The sequence below is a fragment of the Nicotiana attenuata genome, chromosome 5 (genome assembly GCF_001879085.1).
Source record: "Nicotiana attenuata strain UT chromosome 5, NIATTr2, whole genome shotgun sequence".
NCBI classification, from domain to species: domain Eukaryota; kingdom Viridiplantae; phylum Streptophyta; class Magnoliopsida; order Solanales; family Solanaceae; genus Nicotiana; species Nicotiana attenuata.
The window spans coordinates 20,368,899-20,393,850 of record NC_031993.1 but is presented as its reverse complement, the minus strand read 5'-3'; the positions used below and the strand labels follow the sequence as shown (position 1 = coordinate 20,393,850).

Below are 24,952 nucleotides of genomic sequence, written 5' to 3'. Positions count from 1 at the left end.
TGGTGTGTGTTGTCGTCGTTCGTTTTGGTTTTTGTGTGTGTGTGTGGGGGGGGGGGGGGGGGTTTGACATTTCACAGAAGGAAAAATAACGTTCTTGGTTTCGAGGAGAAGGTCAATAGCAAGACCCAACCCTAATTGGAACCAAAAACCCTAAAATCAGAGCCCCAACTAGAATTGGGTCTTGTGAATTGGAAGAGGAGAGTTTTGGGTTTTGAGCAGGTAAAGATCTCACATGAGCTACTGTATCCGTTAAATCTTAATTATCGATTCAAGGAAGGACAAAAAGTGCACCAATTTGAAAAAATGAGGACTATTGGGCCTTTTGTTCCTAATATTAGCTCTACATTACTAATCACCGTTTTGTTTCTGCTATAGAACTCCGCGTAACTAATACTTGCATACTTAAGTAAGAACTTATGAATTAGTTCAAACGAGATACAATGTGTGTTAGTTTCATTGTGTAAATAGTAGTAGATAACCCTAATCCCATATGTATTAGGAGTAGGACATGTATTGTGTATATATAGGGCTCAGTGTATCATTGTCTTAATTAATCAATAATATTTTCTCCTGTGCTTTCTCACATGGTATCAGAGCATCAGTGAGAAATTGTCGCTGTGCATCATTCCAGCGGCCTCCGGGAAGAAAGACCTCGTTACCGTGCAATTTTCCGGCGACTAAAGAGGTTGTCCGTAACAAACATCACTTTTCGTCAGTGTTGTGCAAAAACCAACACCACCACGAAGTAGATCGGCCTCCGGCGACCAACCCATTAAAATATCTCCGTCAGAAGACCCCCCACGCGCCGCCACGCACCGCCGGAAGAAATTTTCCGGCGAAGCTCCGATCCCACGCGCCGGCGCGTGGCCCCTTTTCCGGCCACTTTTTCGCGAAACTTCTTCAGGACAGATTTCTCTACTCACAATTCCGAGCCTACCCATCTAGTTCAAATCAAATTCCGACCACTTTGAGTTTTTTCCGGCGAGCTACAGTGATTTTTCCGGCGTGAACAGTGATCCCAGTAATTTTCTGCTTTTTCCGGCACGATATTATAATGGAATTCGTACCTGAAGCCTTCAACGCACAATCGGTTGGATTAAATGCAATGAATCCAACTCAGATGGTTTCTTTACCGGATTATATTGAGTTCCTTCAGTACAAAGCACGTAAACACACATCTTCAGGACTAACCTCCGTTGTTCCAACAAATAGTAGCATGACCGGTGTCTCCCAATCTTCACCTTCTGAGTCTTGGGTCATTGATTCAGGTGCATCTGATCATATTTCTGGTAACAAATCTCTTTTCACTAGTATCTCATATTCTGAATCTCTTCCATCAGTCACAATAGCCAATGGGTCTCAAGCCATGGCAACTGCAACAGGTCAAGCAAGTTCACTTCCTTCCTAACCTTTAGACTCAGTTCTTTATGTTCCTGGTAGTCCTTTTAATCTCATAGCCGTTAGTCGCTTAGCCAAATCACTTAAATCTGTTGTTCTATTTCTTGATGACCTTGTTTTTATACAGGAACGCAGTACAGGGCGGATCATTGGTACCGGACGTGAATCAGATGGACTTTATTACCTTATCCTTGCTAAATCACATGGACTCGCATCTTGTCTTCCTCCAATAACTTCTCTCGTTACTGATTCACCAGATTTATTACATAAACGGTTAGGACATCCCAGTTTGTCAAAACTTCAGAAAATGGTACCTGGCTTATCTCACTTGTCCACTCTAGAATGTGAGTCGTGTCGCTCGGTAAGCATACCCGCTCCCATTTCCCCCGACGTCTTGACAATCGAGCAGAGTCACCTTTTACTTTAGTCCATTCAGATGTTTGGGGTCCTAGTCGGGTTAGCTCTACCTTAGGATTCCGCTACTTTGTCAGGTTCATTGATGATTATTCCAGGTGCACTTGGATATTTTTGATGAAAAACCGATCTGAGTTGTTTTCTATTTTCCAGACCTTCCATGCTGAAATTCAAAATTAATTTGGCGTTTCTATCCGCACATTTCGTAGTGATAATGCCCTAGAGTATTTGTCTTCCCCGTTTCAGCAATTTATGAACTCCCATGGGATTATTCATCAAACATCTTGTCCGTACACATCCCAACAAAATGGGGTAGCTGAAAGAAAGAATAGACATCTTATTGAAACTGCTCGTACCCTACTCATACAATCTCATGTTCCGCTGCGTTTTTGGGGGGATGCAGTTCTTACATCTTGTTATCTTATTAATTGTATGCCATCTACAGCTATCCAAAATCAAGTTCCATTCTCTGTCCTGTTTCCCCACTTACCTTTGTTCTCTCTTCCACCCCGTGTCTTTGGGAGTACGTGTTTTGTTCATGACCTTACTCCAGGAAAAGATAAGTTAGCTCCCCGTGCTCTTAAGTGCATATTTCTGGGTTACTCGAGAACGCAAAAGGGATATCGATGTTATTCTCCTGACCTTCATCGATTTCTTATGTCTGCTGATGTTAACTTCTTTGAAACCCAATCATACTTCACAAGTCCAGTTAATCACTTAGATATTTCTGAGGTGCTACATGTTCCTTCTTTTGGGGATTCAGTCCCTATCTCCCATTCATCTTCCTCCATAGCTCCACCGCCTACAGTTCCAGTTCCAGTGCCACCACCTATAGCTCCAGTATCACCACCGAGTCCAGTGCCACCACCTAGTCCAGTTCCACCAACTCTAGCTCCAGTGCCCCCACCTAGTCCAGTTCCACCAACTCTAGCTCCAGTGCCACCACCTAGTCGAGTTCAACCTTCTACAGCTCCACCACTCCTGACTTATCATCGTCGTCCGCCCCCAGCATCAGGCCCAGCTGATTCACGTCCTGCACCTGACCCTGCTAATACTGCGGACTTGTCTCCTCTTAATCAACCGATTGCACTACGAAAAGGTATACGGTCCACAGTTAATCCTAATCCTCATTATATCGGTTTAAGTTACCATCGTCTCTCATCATCCCATTGTGCATTTGTGTCATCTTTGTCCTCTGTTTCCATTCCTAAGTCTACTGGTGAAGCACTGTCTCATCCCGGATGGCGACAGGCTATGATTGACGAGATGTCTGCTTTACATACGAGTGGTACTTGGGAGCTTGTTCCTCTTCCTTCAGGTAAATCGACTGTTGGTTGTCGTTGGGTGTATGCAGTCAAAGTTGGTCCAGATGGCCAGGTTGATCGACTTAAGGCTCGTCTTGTTGCCAAAGGATATACTCAGATATTTGGACTCGATTACAGTGATACTTTCTCTCCCGTGGCTAAAATTGCATCAGTCCGCCTTTTTCTATCCATGGCTGCTGTTCGCCATTGGCCTCTCTATCAGTTGGACATTAAGAATGTTTTTCTTCACGGTGACCTTGAGGATGAGGTTTATATGGAGCAACCACCTGGTTTTGTTGCTCAGGGGGAGTCTAGTGGCCTTGTATGTCGGTTGCGCCGATCCCTCTATGGTCTAAAGCAGTCTCCTCGAGCTTGGTTTGGTAAGTTCAACACAGTTATTCAGGAGTTTGGCATGACTCGTAGTGAAGCTGATCACTCTGTATTTTATCGACATTCTGCTTCAAATCTCTGTATTTATCTGGTCGTTTATGTTGACGATATTGTTATTACCGGCAATGATCAGGATGGTATTAGTAAGTTGAAGCAACATCTCTTTCAGCACTTTTAGACTAAGGATCTGGACAGATTAAAGTATTTTCTGGGTATTGAGGTCGCTCAGTCTAGCTCGGGTATTGTGAACTCACAACGGAAGTATGCCTTAGATATTCTTGAGGAAACAGGAATGACAGGTTGTAGACCTGTTGACACTCCGATGGATCCGAATTCTAAACTTCTGCCAGGATAGGGGGAGCCTCTTAGCGATCCTGCAAGATATAGGCGGTTGGTTGGTAAATTAAATTACCTCACAGTGACTAGACCTGACATTTCCTTTCCAGTGAGTGTTGTGAGTCAGTTTATGGATTCTCCATGTGATAGTCATTGGGATGCTGTTGTTCGCATTCTTCGGTATATAAAATCAGCTCCAGGCAAAGGCTTATTGTTTGAAGATCGAGGCCATGAGCAGATCGTTGGATACTCAGATGCTGATTGGGCAGGATGACCTTCTGATAGACGTTCTACGTCTGGATATTGTGTCTTAGTAGGAGGGAATTTGGTGTCTTGGAAGAGCAAGAAACAGAATGTGGTTGCTCGGTCTAGTGCAGAAGCAGAATATCGAGCAATGGCTATGGCCACGTGTGAGCTAATTTGGATCAAACAGTTGCTCAAGGAGCTAAAATTTGGTGAGATTAGTCAGATGGGACTTGTGTGTGATAATCAAGCTGCTCTTCATATTGCGTCAAATCCAGTGTTCCATGAGAGAACAAAACATATCGAGATTGACTGTCACTTTGTTAGAGAAAAGATACTCTCAGGAGATATTGTTACAAAGTTTGTAAAGTCAAATGATCAGCTTGCTGATATTTTCACCAAGTCCCTCACTGGTCCTCGTATTAGTTATATATGTAACAAGCTCGGTACATATGATTTATATGCACCAGCTTGAGGGGGAGTGTTAGTTTCATTGTGTAAATAGTAGTAGATAACCCTAATCCCATATGTATTAGGAGTAGGACATGTATTGTGTATATATAGGGCTCAGTGTATCATTGTCTTAATTAATCAATAATATTTTCTCCCGTGCTTTCTCACAATGTGGAATAAAATTACGCGTATTAGCAATACACCGATAAAGCTAATTCTTCATCTTGGGATCGCAATCTCTAGCTTACCTCCCTGGCTCTCTCCACGTCACCACTAGTTCCAAAAGCTCACCCTCTCACTCTTTTTTAGGGTGAGCAGAAGCGAGAGGCGGATGAGGGGATATATGATTCTTCCTTATACACCGAACACTCTCGTGCCTAATAGTGCATGAATTGGCTTACAAGAAGATATACCTCCCATGAGGATGGGAAAGACATGAGCTCCTCAAAGCCATTTGCAATATTTTGCTTCCACCAAGAAACAACAGATATAAACACATATGCTTTAAACTTTACAGTCTATGCAATTATCTTTCGAACATCCTGATTCCTTTTTGGCCACCTACACATGAAGCACATAGGTACTTTTCCCACCCTCTCCCCACTTCCCACTTAAAATCTCACACCTTTAACAAGTTCTCCCTCCCTCCATCACCTCTCTCCACAAGGCACACGTATCAGAAACCTCTTTTCAGTTCTACATACCCTCTCACACTCATATTTCACTTTGTCACGTTTAATGATACATTTTTTTCCTTGTTAGTTTCATTGTATAATAGTAGTAAATAACCCTAATCCCATACGTATTAGGAGTAGGACATGTATTGTATATATAGGGCTCATTGTAGCATTGTCAATTATTTAATCAATAATATATTTTCTCTCGTGTTTTCTCACATGGTACCAGAGCTTAAGTGAGAAAATTATTATTGTGCGTCATTCCAGCAACTTCCGGGAGAAAGACCTCGTCGCCGTACAATTTTCCGGCGACTTAAGAGGCTGTCCGTAACCAAAATTACTTTCCGTTGGTGTTGTGCAAAAACCAACACCACCACAGGGTTCCCAGGGCTTAGGCGACCAAACCCCACCAAAGATCTCCGGCAGCCGACCACTCACGCGCCCTCACGCGCGGATCGGAGCTCTGTTTTTCTGGCGAGTCCTTCCCCACGCGCCGGCGCGTGTGGCCTTTTCCCAGCCAGATTTCAAATTTTTTCCTTCAGGCAGCCTGTTCGCGTGGCCTTTCCGAGCCTACCCATCAAGTTTACATCAGATTCCGACGACTTTTTTATTTTCCGGCGAGCTACAGTGTTTCCGGTGAACAGTAACAGTCAAACAGTGATTTCTAAATAATTTTCTGACCTTTTCCGGCGTGAACATTATAATGTCATTCGTAGACTCACAATTCGTTGGATCGAATGCATTAATCCAATCCAGATGGTTTCTTTACCGGATTATATTGAGTTCCTTCAGTACAAAGCACATAAACAGACATCTTCAGGATTAGCCTCCGTTGTTCCAACAAATAGTAGCATGAATTGTGTCTCCCAATCTTCACCTTCTGAGTCGTGGGTCATTGATTCGGGTGCATCTGATCATATTTCTGGTAACAAATCTCTTTTCACTAGTATCTCATATTCTCAATCTCTTCCAACAGTCACAATGGCCAATGGGTCTCAAGCCATGGCAACTGCAATAGGTCAAGCAAGTCCACTTCCTTACCTTTAGATGCAGTTCTTACATCTTGTTATCTTATTAATCGTATGCCATCTTCAGCTATCCAAAGTCAAGTTCCATTCTCTGTCCTGTTTCCCCACTTACCTTTGTTCTCTCTTCCACCCCGTGTCTTTGGGAGTACGTGCTTTGTTCATGACCTTACTCCAGGAAAAGATAAGTTAGCTCCTCGTGCTCTTAAGTGCATATTTCTGGGTTACTCAAGAACGCAAAAGGGATATCGATGTTATTCTCCTGACCATCACCGATTTCTTATGTCTGCTGATGTTACCTTCTTTGAAACCCAATCATACTTCACAGGTCCAGTTAATCACTTAGATATTTCTGAGGTGCTACCCGTTCTTTCTTTTGGAGATTCAGTCCCTATCTCCCATTCATCATCCTCCATAGCTCCACCGCCTACAGTTCCAGTTGCAGCTCCACCACCTATAACTCTAGTGTCACCACCGAGTCCAGTGCCACCACCTAGTCCAGTTCCACCAACTATAGCTCCAGTGCCACCACCTAGTCCAGTTCAACCTTCTACAGCTCCACCACTCCTGACTTATCATCATCGTCCGCCTCCAGCATCATGCCCAGCTAATTCACGTCCTACACCTGACCATGCTAATACTACGGACTTGTCTCCTCTTAATCAACCGATTGCACTACGAAAAGGTATACGGTCCACGCTTAATCCTAATACTCATTATATCGGTTTAAGTTACCATCGTCTCTCATCATCCCATTGTGCATTTGTGTCATCTTTGTCCTCTGTTTCCATCCCTAAGTCTACAGGTGAAGCACTGTCTCATCCCGGATGGCGACAGGCTATGATTAACGAGATGTCTGTTTTACATACGAGTGGTACTTGGGAGCTTGTTCCTCTTCCTTCAGGTAAATCGACTGTTGGTTGTCGTTGGGTGTATGCAGTCAAAGTTGGTCCAGATGGCCAGGTTGATCGACTTAAGGCTCGTCTTGTTGCCAAAGGATATACTCAGATATTTGGACTTGATTATAGTGATACTTTCTCTCCCGTGGCTAAAATTGCATCAGTCCGCCTTTTTCTATCCATGGCTGCTGTTCGCCATTGGCCTCTCTATCAGTTGGACATTAAGAATGTTTTTCTTCACGGTGACCTTGAGGATGAGGTTTATATGGAGCAACCACCTGGTTTTGTTGCTCAGAGGGAGTCTAGTGGCCTTGTATGTCGGTTGCGCCGGTCCCTCTATGGTCTAAAGCAGTCTCCTCGAGCCTGGTTTGGTAAGTTCAGCACGGTTATTCGGGAGTTTGGCATGACTCGTAGTGAAGCTGATCACTCTGTATTTTATCGACATTCTGCTTCAAATCTCTGTATTTATCTGGTCGTTTATGTTGACGATATTGGTATTACCGGCAATGATCAGGATGGTATTAGTAAGTTGAAGCAACATCTCTTTCAGCACTTTCAGACTAAGGATCTGGGCAGATTAAAGTATTTTCTGGGTATTGAGGTCGCTCAGTCTAGCTCAGGTATTGTAATCTCACAACGGAAGTATGCCTTAGATATTCTTGAGGAGACAGGAATGACAGGTTGTAGACCTGTTGACACTCGATGGATCCGAATTCTAAACTTCTGCCAGGACAGGGGGAGCCTCTTAGCGATCCTGCAAGATATAGGCGGTTGGTTGGTAAATTAAATTACCTCACAGTGACTAGACTTGACATTTCCTTTCCTGTGAGTGTTGTGAGTCAGTTTATGGATTCTCCCTGTGATAGTCATTGGGATGCCGTTGTCCGCATTCTTCGGTATATAAAATCAGCTCCAGGCAAAGGCCTATTGTTTGAGGATCGAGACCATGAGCAGATCGTTGGATACTCAGATGCTGATTGGGCAGGATCACCTTCTGATAGACGTTCTACGTCTGGATATTGTGTCTTAGTAGGAGGAAATTTGGTGTCTTGGAAGAGCAAGAAATAGAATGTGGTTACTCGGTCTAGTGCAGAAGCAGAATATCGAGCAATGGCTATGGCCACATGTGAGCTAATTTGGATCAAACAGTTGCTTAAGGAGTTGAAATTTGGTGAGATTAGTCAGATGGGACTTGTGTGTGATAATCAAGCTGCTCTTCATATTGCGTCAAATCCAGTGTTCCATGAGAGAACTAAACACATCGAGATTGACTGTCACTTTGTTAGAGAAAAGATACTCTCGAGAGATATTGCTACAAAATTTGTGAAGTCGAATGATCAGCTTGCTGATATTTTCACCAAGTCCGTCACTGGTCCTCGTATTAGTTATATATGTAATAAGCTCGGTACATATGATTTATATGCACCAGCTTGAGGGGGGTGTTAGTTTTATTGTATAAATAGTAGTAAATAACCCTAATCCCATATGTATTAGGAGTAGGACATGTATTGTATATATAGGGCTCATTGTAGCATTGTCAATTAATTAATCAATAATATATTTTCTCCCGTGCTTTCTCACATTCCTTTAACAGGGTGGTATTAGTTTTTCTACTTGATTAGCCTCCCAGCGGATTTCCCTCTAGGATTGTTCCACTACGTTCACAACAGAATCAGGTTTATGCAACAAGGATATGAAATATCAGGCAGACCAAACAAAGATGACCTCTATCGGATATAAAAATATTTCTGGCACCTTGCAATGTGCTTTGCCTCTAAAGGTAGGCTCAAATAAGTAACAGGGAGCAGGGGAACCCTTTCATGGCAATGATACTTCTGTTTTTATAAATCCCTTTCGTGACAAACACAAAGAGCATAGTAGAGGAAAGATCTCTATGCGTCAAGCCTCCTTTAATATAACTATTACCTAAATTATAGAGAATTTTACTGTAAAGACAAATCTTTTGACCTAACCTCCACTATTTCCCAACACTTTTGCCCAGTCTGTCAACACTTTTGGTGTTTCCATCCATCCTAATGAACTGCAAGTCTCTGATTTGTAAAGCGTCTAGGATTAGATTAAGCATCTGGCAAGTTAGAGCAAAGATAAGCACATGATACGCACGGGAAATCAAACGACCCAATAAACCCGGTATAAATGTTATCTTGCAGGAATCTTCATGTATCACAAAACTTCTTAGTTCTTCTACTAACTGCGGGTGATCACATATTTTTTTCAAGAAAGTTTAGCCAAAGGGTTGTCTGAGAGGGCCCTTTTATTTTATTTTTTTGAAACTGGTAATGTCCCGTCTGCGTGGGCAATCTTCCCCTTCAAGAAATCTGTGTAGAGTTCCCGCTAAGATTTCGTCAATTTAAGCCACACAGTAATCTCATTTTTCTTCATACTTCCATCAGAAAATACTTCTTCAAACGTTGCAGAAGATATGGTTGCAGTTTCTGAGCTCCAATGCTTTAATCTGGGAGAAGCATTTTCATCATTTCCAAGAAGAATGGGATCCTTATAAATCTTCTTGAACCAGTTTTTGTCACTCAGCAGCTTAGGTTAGCAGAAGTTGAATAAAGCCCATATTTCCTCAAGGTTGTTTTGAATGGGTGTGCCAATCACAATGATACAATGATCACAATCAATCTTACGCACACTTTCAGCCACCAGTGCATTGGATTCTTTATGCAATGCCCCTCATCAAGAATCATATAATCCCACCGACCATGACAAAAAGACTTCACATCAATTCTTAAAAGATTGTAGGTTGTGAGAAGAAAGCCTTTGCCCTGAAGAACTTGTTGAAGAATATCATCCCGGACAGCCCTTCGACGAAAATATTTCTCCACTGAAACATAATACACATCTCTGAACTCGTCAGCGCATTGGTTCATCAAAGTTGCTAGAGCAACAATCAAATCCTCTCTATAAGCCCTGAATTGAATAATTCGCCTAAGAAGCCGCAAATCTGTCCCGTCTTCCCGAGACCCATATCAACGCCTAATATCCTACCTTTACCCTGAGTGTGAAGCGAGCAAAGCCACTCCATATCAAAGCGTTGGTGAAGATCCAGTTCTAATTCTCGGAGAATGTTGTTAATAACCACACTACTAAGATCTCTTTTCTCCTTTTTCATTGTCCCGGGAGGTTGTCATTTGGACTCCTTTTTATCCTTAGATTCAACATGAAGTAATTACAGAGGCGGCGATAGCCTTCCTTCTTCACATACTTCATTGCCTCAGGAAATTGTCGCTTTGATTATCTTTTATCCTTTGACTCAACAGGAATCGACATCTTCTCATTGTCTAAGGAGGATGTCGCTTTGATTGTGGTTTATTCTTTGAATCAACAGTAATTGACATCTCCTCCTTTTTCATTGTCTTCAGAGGTTTTTGCTCTGATTTTTCAATGTCCTTTCCCTCAGGAACTAATTGACAGACGCGGCGATGGCCTTCCTTCGTCACATACTTCATTTTTATCTACGAGTACTTCTGTATAGCTAAAATTCCCATCCGAAGCAAGAATGAACTGAGACCACAGAGTCTACATAGAGCCAATGACCACAACTCGAACTAGTGGACCCCTCTTTGGCTCTTTAAGCCCAGGTAAAATAAAAGGTGGTTTCAAGGTGAGAAGAAGGCTGGAATTTAGGTGTTTGTCGAGTTGGTGTAGTTAAGGTGGCGAACTGGTGGTTCTCACATGTAGCCGAGTGGATGTTTAACGAGACGGAGATGGAGAATGACAGTATATATGTATGTATGAGTTAGTTTGGTAGTTAAATAGTTACATGTAAATAGCCCTAATCCCATATGTAGTAGGAGTAGGACATGTATTATATATATATATAGGACACATTGTATCATTGTTAGTACATGTGAATAAAATATTTTCCCATGCATTCTCACATGGTATCAGAGCCGCAATGGTGAGACACATCCGGGAACTAAAATACAGAGCCAGAAGTCACCGCGCCTCAATTTTCCGGCGACTTTTCAAGGTTGTTTGCGTCATCTCTCTCTCCGTCAGTGTTGTGCAAAATCCAACACTACTATCACAAGATCCCTCATCGTCCGGCGACCAAACCCCAGTTAAAATCTCCAGCAGAAGCCTCCTCATGCGCCCTCACGCGCCGTCAGAAGCTAGAGTTCCGGCGTGCGCGTGAGCTCACGCGCCGGCGAGTAAAACCACTTCCGGCCATTTTTTGAAAAAGTTTCTTCAGAAGAGTTGGGTCGCCTACTAATTCCGACCCCACCCATATTGTTTTCGTTTGATTCTGACCACTTTGAGTTTTTCCAACGACTACACTGATTTTTTTCCAGCAGCTACAGTATTTTCCAGCCAAAACAGTGTCTCCTCCATCTGTTTCAGCGAGTTTTCAATTGATTCTTTCTGTTATTTGGTGATAATTTTATAGACCTCTCTTCAATCCAACGATGTCTTTGGGAGTTGATGCTTTCGGGTCCCAAAACCCGAGTTCTAGCAGTTCCGGAATTATGATTACCTCAAAACCTTTAATGGGAAGTTCAAACTACTTAGCTTGGGCTTCGTCTGTCGAGTTGTGGTGTAAAGGTCAAGGTGTTCAAGATCATTTAATCAAGTCTAGCGAAGGAGATGAAAAGGTCAAAGCACTTTGGGAGAAGATCGATGCTCAATTATGCAGTATTCTGTGGCGATATATTGATTCCAAGTTGATGCCCTTTTCGTCCTTTCCAGAGATGTTATTTGGTTTGGGAAAAGGCTTGCACTTTATACACTAATGACATATCTCGTTTCTATGATGTGATATCGCGGATGACAAATTTAAAGAAGCAGAAATTAGATATGTCTACTTACTTGGGACAAGTACAGGCAATCATGGAGGAATTTGAGAAGTTGATGCCAGTTTCTGCTAGTGTTGAAAAGCAACAAGAGCAGCGACAGAAGATGTTTCTAGTTCTTACTCTCGCTGGACTACATAATGATCTTGACTCAGTACGCGATCAGATTTTTGGCTAGTCCGACCGTCCCCACAGTTGATGAATTATTCTCTCGATTACTTCGCCTTGCTGCAGCACCAAGTCACCCAGTGATCTCATCACAGACACTTGACTCATCTGTTCTCGCATCCCAGACAGTGGACAATCGGGCATCTCAAACTATGGAGAATAGACGAGGAGGAGGTCGTTTTGGAAGATCTAGACCCAAGTGCTCTTATTGTCATAAACTTGGACACACTCGTGACGTGTGTTATTCTTTACATGGTCGTCCACCCAAAAATGCTTATGTTGCTCAGACCGAGACTACAGGTAACCAGAGATTTTCTATATCTGAAGGGGAATATAATGAGTTCCTTCAGTATCGAGCAAGTAAGCAGACATCTCCACAAGTAGCCTCTGTTGCTCAGACTGATACTTCTGTTGCTGGTAATTCTTTTGCTTGTGTTTCCTAGTCTAGTACTCTTGGACCATGGGTCGTGGACTCGGGCGCTTCTCATCATATCTCTGGTAATAAATCACTTTTGTCAAATATTGTGTATTCACAATCTCTTCCCACTGTTACTTTAGCCAATAGGTCTCAGACTAAAGCAAAAGGAGTTGGACAAGCTAATCCCTTACCCTCTGTCACTCTAGATTCCGTTCTTTATGTCCCTGGCTGTCCTTTTAGTCTTGCATCTGTTAGTCGTTTGACTCGTGCCCTCCATTGTAGTATATATTTTATTGATGATTCTTTTATTATGCAGGACCACAGTACGGGACAGACGATTGGCACAGGGCTTGAATCAGAAGGCCTTTACTACCTTAATTCACTCAAATCCTCCAAGACATGTCTAGTTACAGATCCTCCAGACCTAATTCACAAAGGACATCCAAGTTTATCCAAGCTTCAGAAGAAGGTGCCTAGTTTGTCTAGTTTATCTACATTAGATTGTGAGTCGTGTCAGCTCGGGAAACATACCCGAGCCTCCTTTCCTCGTAGTATTGAGAGTCCTGCAGAGTCTGTTTTTTCTTTAGTTCATTCTAATATAAAGGGTCCTAGTAGAGTCAGTTCAACCTTGGGATTTCGTTATTTTGTTAGTTTCATTGATGATTATTCAAGATGTACTTGGCTTTTCTTAATGAAAGATTGTTCTGAGTTGTTTTCTATATTCTAGAATTTTTGTGCTGAAATCAAAAATCAATTTGGTGTTTCTATTCGCACTTTTCGCAATGATAATGCCTTAGAATATTTATCCTCTCAATTTCAGCAGTTTATGACTTCTCAAGGAATTATTCATCAGACCTCTTATCCTTATACCCCTCAGCAAAATGGGGTTGCAGAGAGAAAGAATAGGCACCTCATTGAGACTGCTCGCACACTTCTCATTGAATCTCATGTTCCGTTGCGTTTTTGGGGCGATGCAGTTCTCACAGCTTGTTATTGGGTTAATCGGATGCCTTCATCTCCCATCCAGAATCAGATTCCTTATTCAGTATTGTTTCCCCATTCACCCTTATACTCTCTTCCCCCTCGTATTTTCGGGAGCACTTGTTTCGTTCATAACTTAGCCCCTGGGAAAGATAAGTTAGCTCCTCGTGCTCTCAAGTGTGTCTTCCTTGGTTATTCTCGTGTTCAGAAGGGATATCGTTGTTATAATTATTGTATGTTGCAACAAATGGCTGTGAGTACTATACAATTATTGTATGATTTTAAAAATGTCTTCGATTAATTGATGAAGTTATGTCCTGTCCAAATACTACATACTTATTATATGATTAAAAAAAATGTTCAGTTAATTGATGAAGTTATGTTTCTAACCTATATGAAATTGTATCAAAAAGGTCAAGATAGCATACAATTATATAACCTCTATCATCTGATGACACCCCTAGTTGTCCATAATCATTGAGCCCACTGGCATAAACACGGCCATTTTCTGCAAAAAGAGAGGGCAATTAATTTGTAAGTAAAGCCTCTGCTGATGCAACAACAGTCTAAAACATTATTTTGGTGACAGATTCTTTAGGAAGCGGACAATCCTATTTGGCCAAATACCTAGCTACAAACTCTTATATTCCTTTCATTACATTATTTCACAACAAGTTTTATCATGACATAAAATAGATTGATGATGGTGAACAAGTTTGAACACAATCTTCAACTAAAGAGACAAAGCTCAAAATGCACTAGAAAAACGGAAGCACATATTGACAAAATAAGATGTTATCAGAAAAGGAAAATGAAGCTGCTATTGACGCTAAACATGCATATCAAAATCTAGGAAAAACAAAAAGCTAGCATTAACTATTAAAATATAAGCAAAAATAAAAACTTTGCATCAAAATTTAATCAATCAATTAACTTAACCTTAATCCCGAACTAGGTGGCTTAGACTATATGAATCTTCTATATCTATTTTGCTAAGTATCACAAAATATTCTCACCACCTCCCTAGCGCGCCCCCACCTCCTACCCCCCCCCCCCCCCCAAAAAAAAAAAACCACAAGAAAAACCTGTACTCCCTACGTTTCAATTTAAATGACACACTTTCCTTATTAGTCCGTTAAAAAAGAATAACACATTTCTATATTTAGAAACAATTCAACTTTGAACTTTTCATTTTATCCACTTTACCCTTAATGAGAAGCTTTTATAACCACACAAATATCATGGCCCCACAAAGATTTTGCCCCTTAAGCTTTTAGGGTCACATGTTTCAAAAATCTTCTTTTTTTTCTTAAACTTTGTGTCAAGTCAAACTACATCATCTAAATTGAAACGTAGGGAGTAGAAAAAATCTGCTCTTTTTTCTTGAAGTGTTTTTTTGAAGTGGTTTCATTTTTTTTATTTTTTTTTAATAACTAATATTTTATTAAAAAGCAGTATCAAGAAAATACTGCAGCAAGTACAACAGAGCTAGACTAGGAACATCAGATCTCTATAAAATCTAACAAGTCTAGCAAATCCTGAAAATTAAAAACGTTGTTTCCATTCTCCCAATGGTACAAATTTTGAATGCATCTATATTTTACTACTTGAAGTTGCTCCGTTTTGCCCTCAAAATATCTTATATTTCTCTCTGTCCAAATTGCCAATGCAATGCGCAAGGGATGGTGATCCAGATCTTCTTCTTATACGTCCCAGAATAGATTGACTTCCAGCACCATAACTTCTCAGGAATAACACTTTGAACACCAAAAATAGCCATAAACATGGTCCAAATCTGCCAGGTATAATGACAGTGCATAAAGAGGTCATCCACAGATTCACAGGAGTTCTCGCACAGATACCATCTGCTACACATATTAAAGCCTATTCGTCTCAAATTATCTCGAGTCAAGCATGCTTCATGAGCCGCCATCCAACCAAGACAAGCCACTTTAGTAGGTGCAAATGTCTTCCACATTAGCTTCCAAGGATACGCTGTCTCTCTCTCCGAACAGACTTAATAAGTTCTTTGTAGTAAGAAACTAAGAACTCACAGTAACCATTCCATTCTTATAACATTCCAACATAGTGCATCTTCTTTAACCAAAAAAAAACATAGTGCATCATCCTTCCCCTGATTAATCTTTACTGAGAGCATCTTTTGCAAAAACAATTCCACTTCCTGCATTTCCCAATCAAAGAAGTTCCTCCTAAACCAGAAACTCCAACCAGTTTCATTGAAAACATCAGCTATTAAAACATTAGTGTTACTCACCATTCTGTAAAGACGAGGGAACTGCTCCTCCAAAGGTCCTAAACCATTCCAATCGTCTTTCCACAGCCTAACTTTTTGCCCATTTCCAATCCCAATGCTGACATTCTTGCTGAATTCCCCCCCCCCCCCCAAAACACTAGCTATTTGTCTCCATACAGCTACTCCATGTGGAGTTTTCGTCTTGAGAGCCCGAAGCCCCTCGGTAGAAAAAATCTGCTCCCTTTGGCCCAATTTATGTAGCACAGTTTCCTTTTTAGTTTATCACAGAAAACAATAACACATTTTTATATTTAGAAATAATTATAACTTCCAAATTTCCATTTTATCCTTATTAGGGGTCGTTTGGTTACGGGGAATAGAATACTAATCCCGGTAAAAAATTTGACAATTACGATTATCCAGTGTTTGGTTATGGGTAAATAACTAATATTGGTCTAAATTTTGTATCAAAATCTGTTATTTGTCCCACATTGGGTGTAGGATAATAATCCTGGAATAACTTCGTTAGCAACCAAACAACCCCTTAATGAGATAGAGAGGTTGCCACACAAATGTCAATAACCGCCCATTCAAACAAAACCACATAAAATGGGACGGAGGGAGTAACAAATAACAACAACAACAACATACCCAATATAATCCCACAAGTGGGGGCTGGGGAGGGTAGTTGTGTATGCAGACCTTAACCCTACCTGGCGAGGTAGAGAGGTTGTTCGGAGGGAGTAACAAATAAGAGGGAGTAAAATCACATTTTCTTCTAAGAATCCCAACTGCATATGATCAAGTTAGAGAACATTTATATAACCTGTAAGGAAGAGAGTATGAGCACCGCCACAAGCAATCTCACGGAGGTTTTGATTATCGAAAACGGAAGGAAACAGAACCTTAGGGCGCCACTGCGACTCAAGACTCCCATGCCCTAGCCTTCCGTAATCCCCGTTTCCCCAAAGGGCTGCGAATCGCTTCCCACTCAACTCTGCTTCTTCGGCACCATTAGTCGAAACTGAAATCCACCTCCCGAACCGTAATTCAGATAGTTTTCCTTCGTTTTTCAGAATAGCTCGCAATGATGACGATGATGATCTATTTGCAAATGCTCGTCCTATCATCTCTAATTGTTTTGATGGATTTGAAGTGAAGATGTTGAAGTCGAAAGGGGTGATATATACTGTACATAAGTCTAAAAAACTGATGGCTTCGACTGTGGCAACGTATACTTGAGTGTTCTTCAGAGTTCAAACCGCTTACCCAACTGACACTTGTTAACTTGTTCCTAACACTGTTTTTATTTTTTACTTTTAAAAAGCTGTCCAAAGGGTTAAAGAGTACATTTACATTTTCCCGGCACAAAGTTATAAAAGGAAAAAATAGCTGGTGATTTTCTCATATAATATTTTTAGAATATAGCCGCTATTTGCCAAAAAGTTAAAAAGTAGCTATAATTGCAACGGTCAATTCAGAAACAATTTACAATTGCATAAATCCCTAGACTCCATACAGCATAAAATGATCAATATCTTCACTAAAAGAATGTCTTGACAAGAGAAACAATTTACAATTGCATCATTTATATACTCAAATCAAATAAATCTCGCTGCAATTTGTCATCACGTATGTTGTCATGGTTCGCATAATAAGAAGCCAAAGTAGTTGCCATCACATTCTACATCCACTTTACACAATTTTTCTGAAGTTTGAATTGCAATAACTGAACTGCATTTTTAAATTATGGCTATTTTTAAATTATTCGCAAATGTTTGTGTATATTCCAAACACTTGACACAAGTGGTTAGCTAGTACTCCATCGGTCTCATATTATGTGTCATGATTCTCTTGTGTACGCCCCTTGAGTAAAATTAATTAGGATGGGATTTTGACTATGTTACCCTTATTCTTGTCTTAATATTTAATATTTCTTTATTGAATATTTTCTCAATTTATGTGTCATCTCTATCAATGACATTATCCATATTTTTACTAAATGTGAATGCAATTGATTTACTTTATAGAAAATACGGAAAAGGTCTAAAAATACCACTCAACTAACATAAATGGCCTATCTATGCCATCCATTAAAAGGTCGCCCTATACATACCACTAACGTTATACTTTTGACCTATTTATGCCATTGTCTACTAACAGTTCCATTTTCTTATTTTTAAATAATAAGGATTAATTTTTCGACCCCACCTTTGCCACATGCATTTATATTACTGGTTCTTCTTTACTTGACCCTATATTTCTTTTAACCTTGATTATGTATAATTAACCATGCCCAACCCGATAAAATCCAACCATCTTTTAACCCAACCCCTAATTCCTTGTCACGACCCAAAAATCCAACTAGTCGTGAAACCCAACCCGCTAGGTAAGCCAATTAATAACTATCCAATTTAATGAGATTTTTTTTGACAAATAAATGATAAAATAACTTAACCTTAATACTTTTCCCAAGAACCGGTAGTACAAATCATGAGCTTCTAAGATTTAGATTTTTACAAACTGAATTGAAATAAAAACAACATCAGTTTCAAATAAATACAAATCAATGAACACTGAACTTATCGGGTCGTGATAATGAATTAGGAGTTGGGTTAAAAGATGGTTGAATTTTATCTGGTCGGGCATGGTTGTAGGCTCAAGTAAAGAAGAACCAATAATATAAAGATACGTGACAAAGGTGGGGTCGAAAAATTAATTCTTATTATTTAAATCGAAAAATGGAACTGTTAGTCGATAATGGCATAAATAGGCCAAAAGTATAACGTTAGTGGCATAAATAGGCCAAAAGTATAACGTTAGTGGCATGAATAGGGTGACCTTTTAACGGATGGCATAAATAGGCTATTTATGTTAGTTGAGCGGCATTTTTAGGCCTTTTCCGTAGAAAATATGAAGAGACACCTAGGATAAAATTAATAAATCAGTAAAATTAACTCTTCCAACAGAGATCGCATGAAATGGAATTCATCTTTCCTTCAAAATATTTTCAAACGAGCGATTTGAAAGTTTTCTTTCATTATCATATACTCTAGCAGAATTTTGATTTGAATAGACTTTATAAAGAATTTTGGTATTTATATTATTGATTGCATTGGTGTAAACATGATTAAAGTGTTTAAGATAACAAGGTTGACTTCTTGGTATTTGAATAAAATTCTCCATAATTAAGGTGTTTGTAGTCTTCTAGTATAATTATTATTAAGGGTAAAAAAGGAAAAATATAACAATTTTGTCTTGAACTTCTAAAATGACAAACAACTATTTTTAGTAACCACGACTGTTAATATGAGAGGAGGGGATATTTTTTTAACAAAAATAGCTAGCTTCGAAAAAGAGATGTAAAAAGAACGGAAAAGGGTCGTATTTATCCCTGTACTCTTCAAAAAGGGTTATATTTGTCCTTTGTTATACTTTTTTGATATATTTATCCTTACCATTGTACTTTAGGATTATATTTGCCTCCGTACTCTTCAAAAGGGTTACATTTGTCCTTCGTTATACTTTTTGACATATTTATCCTTACAGTTATACTTTAGGATCATATTTGTCCCTCATCCATTAAATCCCCATGTCCCACCTTTGTTTTCCTACGCCTATGTGGATTTCTTTTTCTTCCAATTTAAATATGGTCACCTATTTAAGATAATATAACTCGCCCACCCAATTTAAACATGGTGACCTATTTAAGATAAAGTTCTTTTTCTGCTCCATGTTTTTCGGATAGCAGCGGTAACATATTGGCAAACAAGAACTTTGAACTCAAAATCACTAATCTGATACAGCTCACAATTATTTCAGTAACCAAAGTAAATTACGAGAAGTTGCACAACAATGGAGTTAATGACAAAGGTTAGTGCTTAAAATAGAGCACTGACAGAAGCCTAAAACTCAAAGAAAACTTTCAAGTTTATTTAAGAAAATGCCAAGATGAGTGAAGTTTTGAATAGCGCCTATAAGCGAGACTGAACCGAGTTGTTGCCATCGGATGAATTAGAGGTAACACTTCACTCGCTGTCCAAAATTTTCTCGCTCGGACTTGATTTGATAGGTTGTCGTTGCTATCCGAAAAATATGGAGCTGATCCGGAGAAGAGATGGACGAGTGGGGGTTGGGAATTAGGATTTCAGTTTATTTTAGTTAGTGGGTCTGGTTTAATTGGGTGGGCGGGTTAAATTATCTTAAATAGGTGACCATATTTAAATTGGAGGAAAAAGAAATCCACATAGGCACATTGTAGGAAAACAAAGGTGCGACGTGGGGATTTAATGGATGGGGGGCAAATATGATCCTAAAGTATAACTGTAAGGATAAATATGTCAAAAAAGTATAACGAAGGGCAAATTTAACCCTTTTTGAAGAGTACAGGGACAAATATGTTCCTAAAGTATCACGATAAGGATAAATATATCAAAAAAGTATAACGAAGGACAAATATAACCCTTTTTGAAGAGTACAGGGATAAATATGACCCTTTTCCCTAAAAAGAATTACATGGCATTTACTTCCCTTTGAATTATGCGAATGGTCTAGATTTGCTCTTCAATAATAGTTGGGATCATACCTTTGTTAATAACAAAAATGAGTTTGATCTCTCCTTGTTGGCTAACACTAAACTATGGAGTGTGGAGTAAAACTAATCTCCACTATTAATGGATAGTTGAAGGGCAAAATATTGGACTGTGTGGCATGGTTCAGATGCAAAGACATGCTGGAATTCATCAAAATGCTTAAATCCCCAATTCCATCAGAGTTACTATTCATCATTAACTTTAAACCCCAACAAAATTTAATACTAATTTGACAAAAGAAACACCCATAAACTTTCCCACCTACTATTAAATCAACCTTTGTAGCTTTGTTGAAATCATCTTCAACCTTTGTGAACAAGTTCCTGCAAAAAATGCTGAAAGTTTTATAAATTTCCAAAATCTACAAATGATGAAGCTCTTGAGTTGCATAAGGGACTAAAATAAGATGTCGGCTTTGGCACTGGTGGAGATGAAAACAAGGTAATATTGTTCAGACATGAACTTTTGTGAATTGAAGGTGGTATAGATAATGGAATAAGTATGGCCATAATATGAGTGAGTGGAGATAAAAATGAAAATGATGGTTATTTCACCAAATATTTGTTATCTCTCTGCGCCTAATAAAGTTTAGGTAGATGGAAAGAAATTATCTAATATCTTTTTACCTCCACTAGAATTTGAACCTTGATTTTTAAGATCTGCAACACTACTTGGGAAAAAGCTAGAGTATTTTGGACATAGAAAAATGACCAATACACCTAAACACGCCGAGGCAGGAGAAGATTAACAAGGATACAGATAACAGAAGACGAGATCTAGTCCATAAGCTAGTAGCTATAATATACATGCCTCCCAAGAGAAAGCTGAAAAAAAGTATTGAAGCTGTCATGCACGAGTGAAATACAACATAAAAGAAAGATACCTTCATGTCAAGAAAATTTCAAGCAAAGCAGCTAACAACAAAAACCTACTTCTCAACACTACATGGGAAAAAACTAATACCGACCCACCAAAATGAAATCATTGTCATCCAAAACTTGGACATCTCTCTCCCCTATAAAGTTCTCTCGTCCAATTTCCTTGACAATTTTCACGAACTCCTCTCTCTTTGCCTTCGTAAGTGGAACATATGGAAGGCGAAAGACGGGCCTCACAACCCCAAGTTGAGCTAAAGCTGTATTTAGAGCAATGGGGTTTGGCTCATGAAACAGCCATTCCATCAAAGGCATCAGCTTTGAGTTCAAAGCAAGATTCTTCCCTCCAAACATCAGTTCTCGCATCAGACCAGGAACCAAGTTGCTGGTAACAGAAATAACTCCTGTAGCACCATAATCCCACCTTGAAACATGGCATTCATCATCATTGCCACTCCAAACGACAATCCCGTTACTTGTATACTGCTCCACCCTATCATTTCCAACACACTCTTTGACACCAGCAAGGTTAGGGCTCTTTGCCATTGTCTGAATTACACGTGGAGGGATGTCTTGACCAGTTCGTGATGGCACATTATAAATGATAGTAGGGCCCATAGGGAGCACACTTTCAAAGTGAGAAATCAAACCCTCTAAGGAGGTCTTGCCATAGTAGGGATTAATGTGAAGAGCTGCATGCATACCTACAGCAAATCCCTGTTCAGTCGCATGTATTGCTTCCCTCGTGGAGTTGCTTCCAGTGTTCCCGATGACTTTGATTGACCCCCCGAAACAATTGACTGTGTGACCAATGAGCATGATGTGTTCATCCCAGCTCATCAATTGACCTTCACCTGTAGTGCCACCAACAATCACACCCTCAGTGCCATTTTCGATTTGCAAATTTACTAACGTGTCATAAGCCTCAAGATCGAATCTGCCATCCGGTAGATATGGGGTTTTGATTGCAGTGATCAATCGAAGTGCTTTTATGTCATCTGCAAACGTCCTGCATAAGAGAAGGTTAACTGAATTCATGTAAAAGTTGTGTCTTCATGTATCTCTTACAAAGTATTTGATGCTCATATTAATAGCTGATCAATTTAACTAAATTTACAAGTTTATCTATTTCCCATGCATGTATCATCTATTGCTGCTAATAGATAATCAGAATAAGAAGATAATGAGTGGCCCATTTTTCTCAAAAAAGGCAATATGCCAATACCTAAGCATAAAATAGTACTTCCTCCGTTCCAATTTATGTGAACTTGTTTGACTGGGCACGGAGTTTAAGAAAAAATGAATGACTTTTGGAATCTGTGGTCCTAAATAACTCAAAAAGGGGCCCAGAGTATTTGTGTGGTTATAAAAGCTTCTCATTAAGGGTAAAATTGTAAGTTTAAGCTAAATTGTTTCCAAATTTAGAAAGGGTTCATTCTTTTTGGAACGGACCAAAAAGGAAATAGGTTCACATAAACTGGAACGGAGGGAGTACTAAATAGTTCCTACCAATATTTGTTTGCAGAAGACAAACGATATGAAATCCAGAGGTGACCTCACTACAAGGCTAGGAAAAACATACCAATCACAAGAACCATTCATCAAATCACACACACACACACATTGAGAGCAACAATAAAACTATGCTCAAGGCACCACCAGTGCCTTCTATTCTAATCCCTTCATCCATATAATACATTTTGCTAGCTCTGAAATTGTCTACTGTGTCTTGCTATCATGGTTAACATACTTTTCTTTTTTAAGTATAAATTGCGAATATATTACATTCGTTTTCCTACCATCTCACCTAAAACTTTCTTCAAATAGAATTAATTGTCCTTTGCTCTTAAATCCCCAGCGGCCTGTGGCTTTTCATATCATTTTTGCCTTTTACAACTCTGGCAATAATCATATGTTAATTGCATTTACATGTCAATAATCAGATACTTTATGTTTTCCCAAAGAAATTGTAAGCCCATTGAAGCATAAGAAAGAAAGAATCAAGCACTAGCTTAAGTATCCAGTTGCAACGTTAAGGCTATCTAGCATACACAAAAAAACAGCACCAAAAGTGGCACGAATCCCATATGCACACGCCGGTTGATTAGTGCGCACTTCAACCAGTCAACTGAGCAACACCTAATTAGATGCCATTTACCAAATCAACTCGGAATAATAAGATTACCAAAAGAAATAGAAGGAAAAGGAAAAACTTCTTTTGTGCCGAGATTACATAACCCCGAATCAACTCTATAGAAGTCCCTAAGAAACTAAAATTGCATATTACCTATTTTTAACTTCATTACTGCGCATTGGGAGATGAAAACTTGGAATTACTGCTGCTCTCGGGGACCTCCATCTTGTAGTTCTCCTGCTCACAAACAACAGAAACAATAATCATTTAGCAGTACGTAATTTACCCCTCAACTTATCAATTTTCTGACTGTAGTAAGCTAAGAACTTGACCATCATCGGCAGAATCAAATCAACTTGACTTTCATCGGCAGAACCAAATCAACTTGACTTCACAAAAGGACGATAAAGCACAAAAATTAAATGAAAACGATTCTATTTTTGCTCTCTAAAAGAATCATCCCATCAGTTGGCTATATTAACAGCTTGTTTGGATAGTTGTTATCAATTGTATTGTATTGTCTTCTTAAATACGATGTATTTTCTTCCGAAATATCAATTCTAATAGGATTGACGAATTTGCCTCCGGCAACATACCTCTTTGTTCCGGCAGCTTCAATGCTATCTGCTACGAAATGGCAGCGACCTATAATTGACGATGACATTTCTCCTTGCCGGAGACGTAAATGGAGAGAAGGAAATGCGCCGACGGCGAGTGAGAGAGGAAGCGGCAGAGAGAGGACGCGATAAAGAGACCAGGTAAGAGCGCTTAGGTTATATGCTATTCTATTCTAAGATGGAATTTATAGCAGCCCTTTTTAAAACATTTTTGCCAAAATATAAAAACCATTTAGACTACATATTAATAGAAACTTCTTTTTTCTAATAAACGACACCTCCATCATTATTGGAGGTTTAGTTCGAGCTCTAAAAATATAATCGTATTTAGTATAATATATTTTACTTCCAAAGTAGGACTATGGAATACCATTCTAATTGAAATTAAAAGAATATACTTTTACACGTGTACTCTGTGCTAATAAGTATAAAATTTAAACAACATACAAATATTAATGTATACGGTCGAAATCAGGTATGCCCGATTTCCCCTTTTCAAGGGGTAGCTTAAGCCCGAGTTCAAGCAAGGTCAAGTTCGAGCTCGATGAACCAAACTCGAGCTCGAAGACAGAGTGCAATGCCCGAGGATTTAAGTGCTAGAGGGACATCGGAGCCGAGCTCAGGCTCGAAGGTAGAATAAGAGGCTCGAAGACATAAGTGCTCGAGGAACACCGGAACCGAGTACGACCAACTCCGAGACAGTGTCGTTATGAGTTTGTTACAGAAAGACAAGATTCCCGCCACGTCCCCAAGACCTTGGCGTAAATTCCGGAATGGATCTGTACGAATCCGTACTAGACGGTTATACAGCTGTCCCAATAAGATTCTTTACTGAAAATAGGAATATACCTATTTAGGGTTCCCTTATTATATAAAGGGGATCCCGATCATTTGTAATATGACATTATCACTGAGAAAAGAATATACTTTCTGCTTTTTGTCTACTGTTCATCA

At 39.6% G+C, this 24,952-nt stretch overlaps 2 protein-coding genes across 3 annotated transcripts in view; both read right to left on the bottom strand.

Moving 5' to 3' along the window:
* The window catches only part of LOC109225458 (ultraviolet-B receptor UVR8), a 37,945-nt gene extending 20,874 nt beyond the window's left edge, over nt 1–17,071 (bottom strand). Inside the window, exons 1-2 of one of the 2 annotated variants that reach the window (XR_002067922.1) lie at nt 16,607–17,071; nt 13,955–14,034 (exon numbers count right to left, since the gene is read on the bottom strand). Coding sequence is in view for 1 of the 2 variants with exons in the window: in XM_019390128.1 (XP_019245673.1) it covers nt 13,955–14,034; nt 16,607–16,910 (384 nt within the window). In the remaining variant the exon portion in view is untranslated. The remainder of the gene's footprint in view (nt 1–13,954; nt 14,035–16,606) is intronic. The other variant, XM_019390128.1, reaches the window with a different exon arrangement.
* On the bottom strand, nt 21,133–24,174 carry LOC109225457 (4-hydroxy-tetrahydrodipicolinate synthase, chloroplastic). Its single transcript, XM_019390127.1, has 3 exons — nt 23,978–24,174; nt 23,535–23,618; nt 21,133–22,256 (listed from the first exon to the last, which is right to left on the bottom strand). Exons 1-3 carry the CDS (start codon nt 24,043–24,045, stop codon nt 21,329–21,331), a joined length of 1,080 nt encoding a protein of 359 aa, XP_019245672.1. The 5' UTR covers nt 24,046–24,174; the 3' UTR covers nt 21,133–21,328.

Coding starts and splice junctions, on each gene's coding strand:
- LOC109225457 (XM_019390127.1), bottom strand. CDS start 24,045: ATGTCATCGTCAATTATAGGTCGCTGCCATTTCGTAGCAGATAGCATT. Junction 23,619..23,977: donor GAAGCTGCCGGAACAAAGAG/GTATGTTGCCGG, acceptor GTTTGTGAGCAG/GAGAACTACAAGATGGAGGT. Junction 22,257..23,534: donor AGTAATGAAGTTAAAAATAG/GTAATATGCAAT, acceptor TCTCTTATGCAG/GACGTTTGCAGATGACATAA.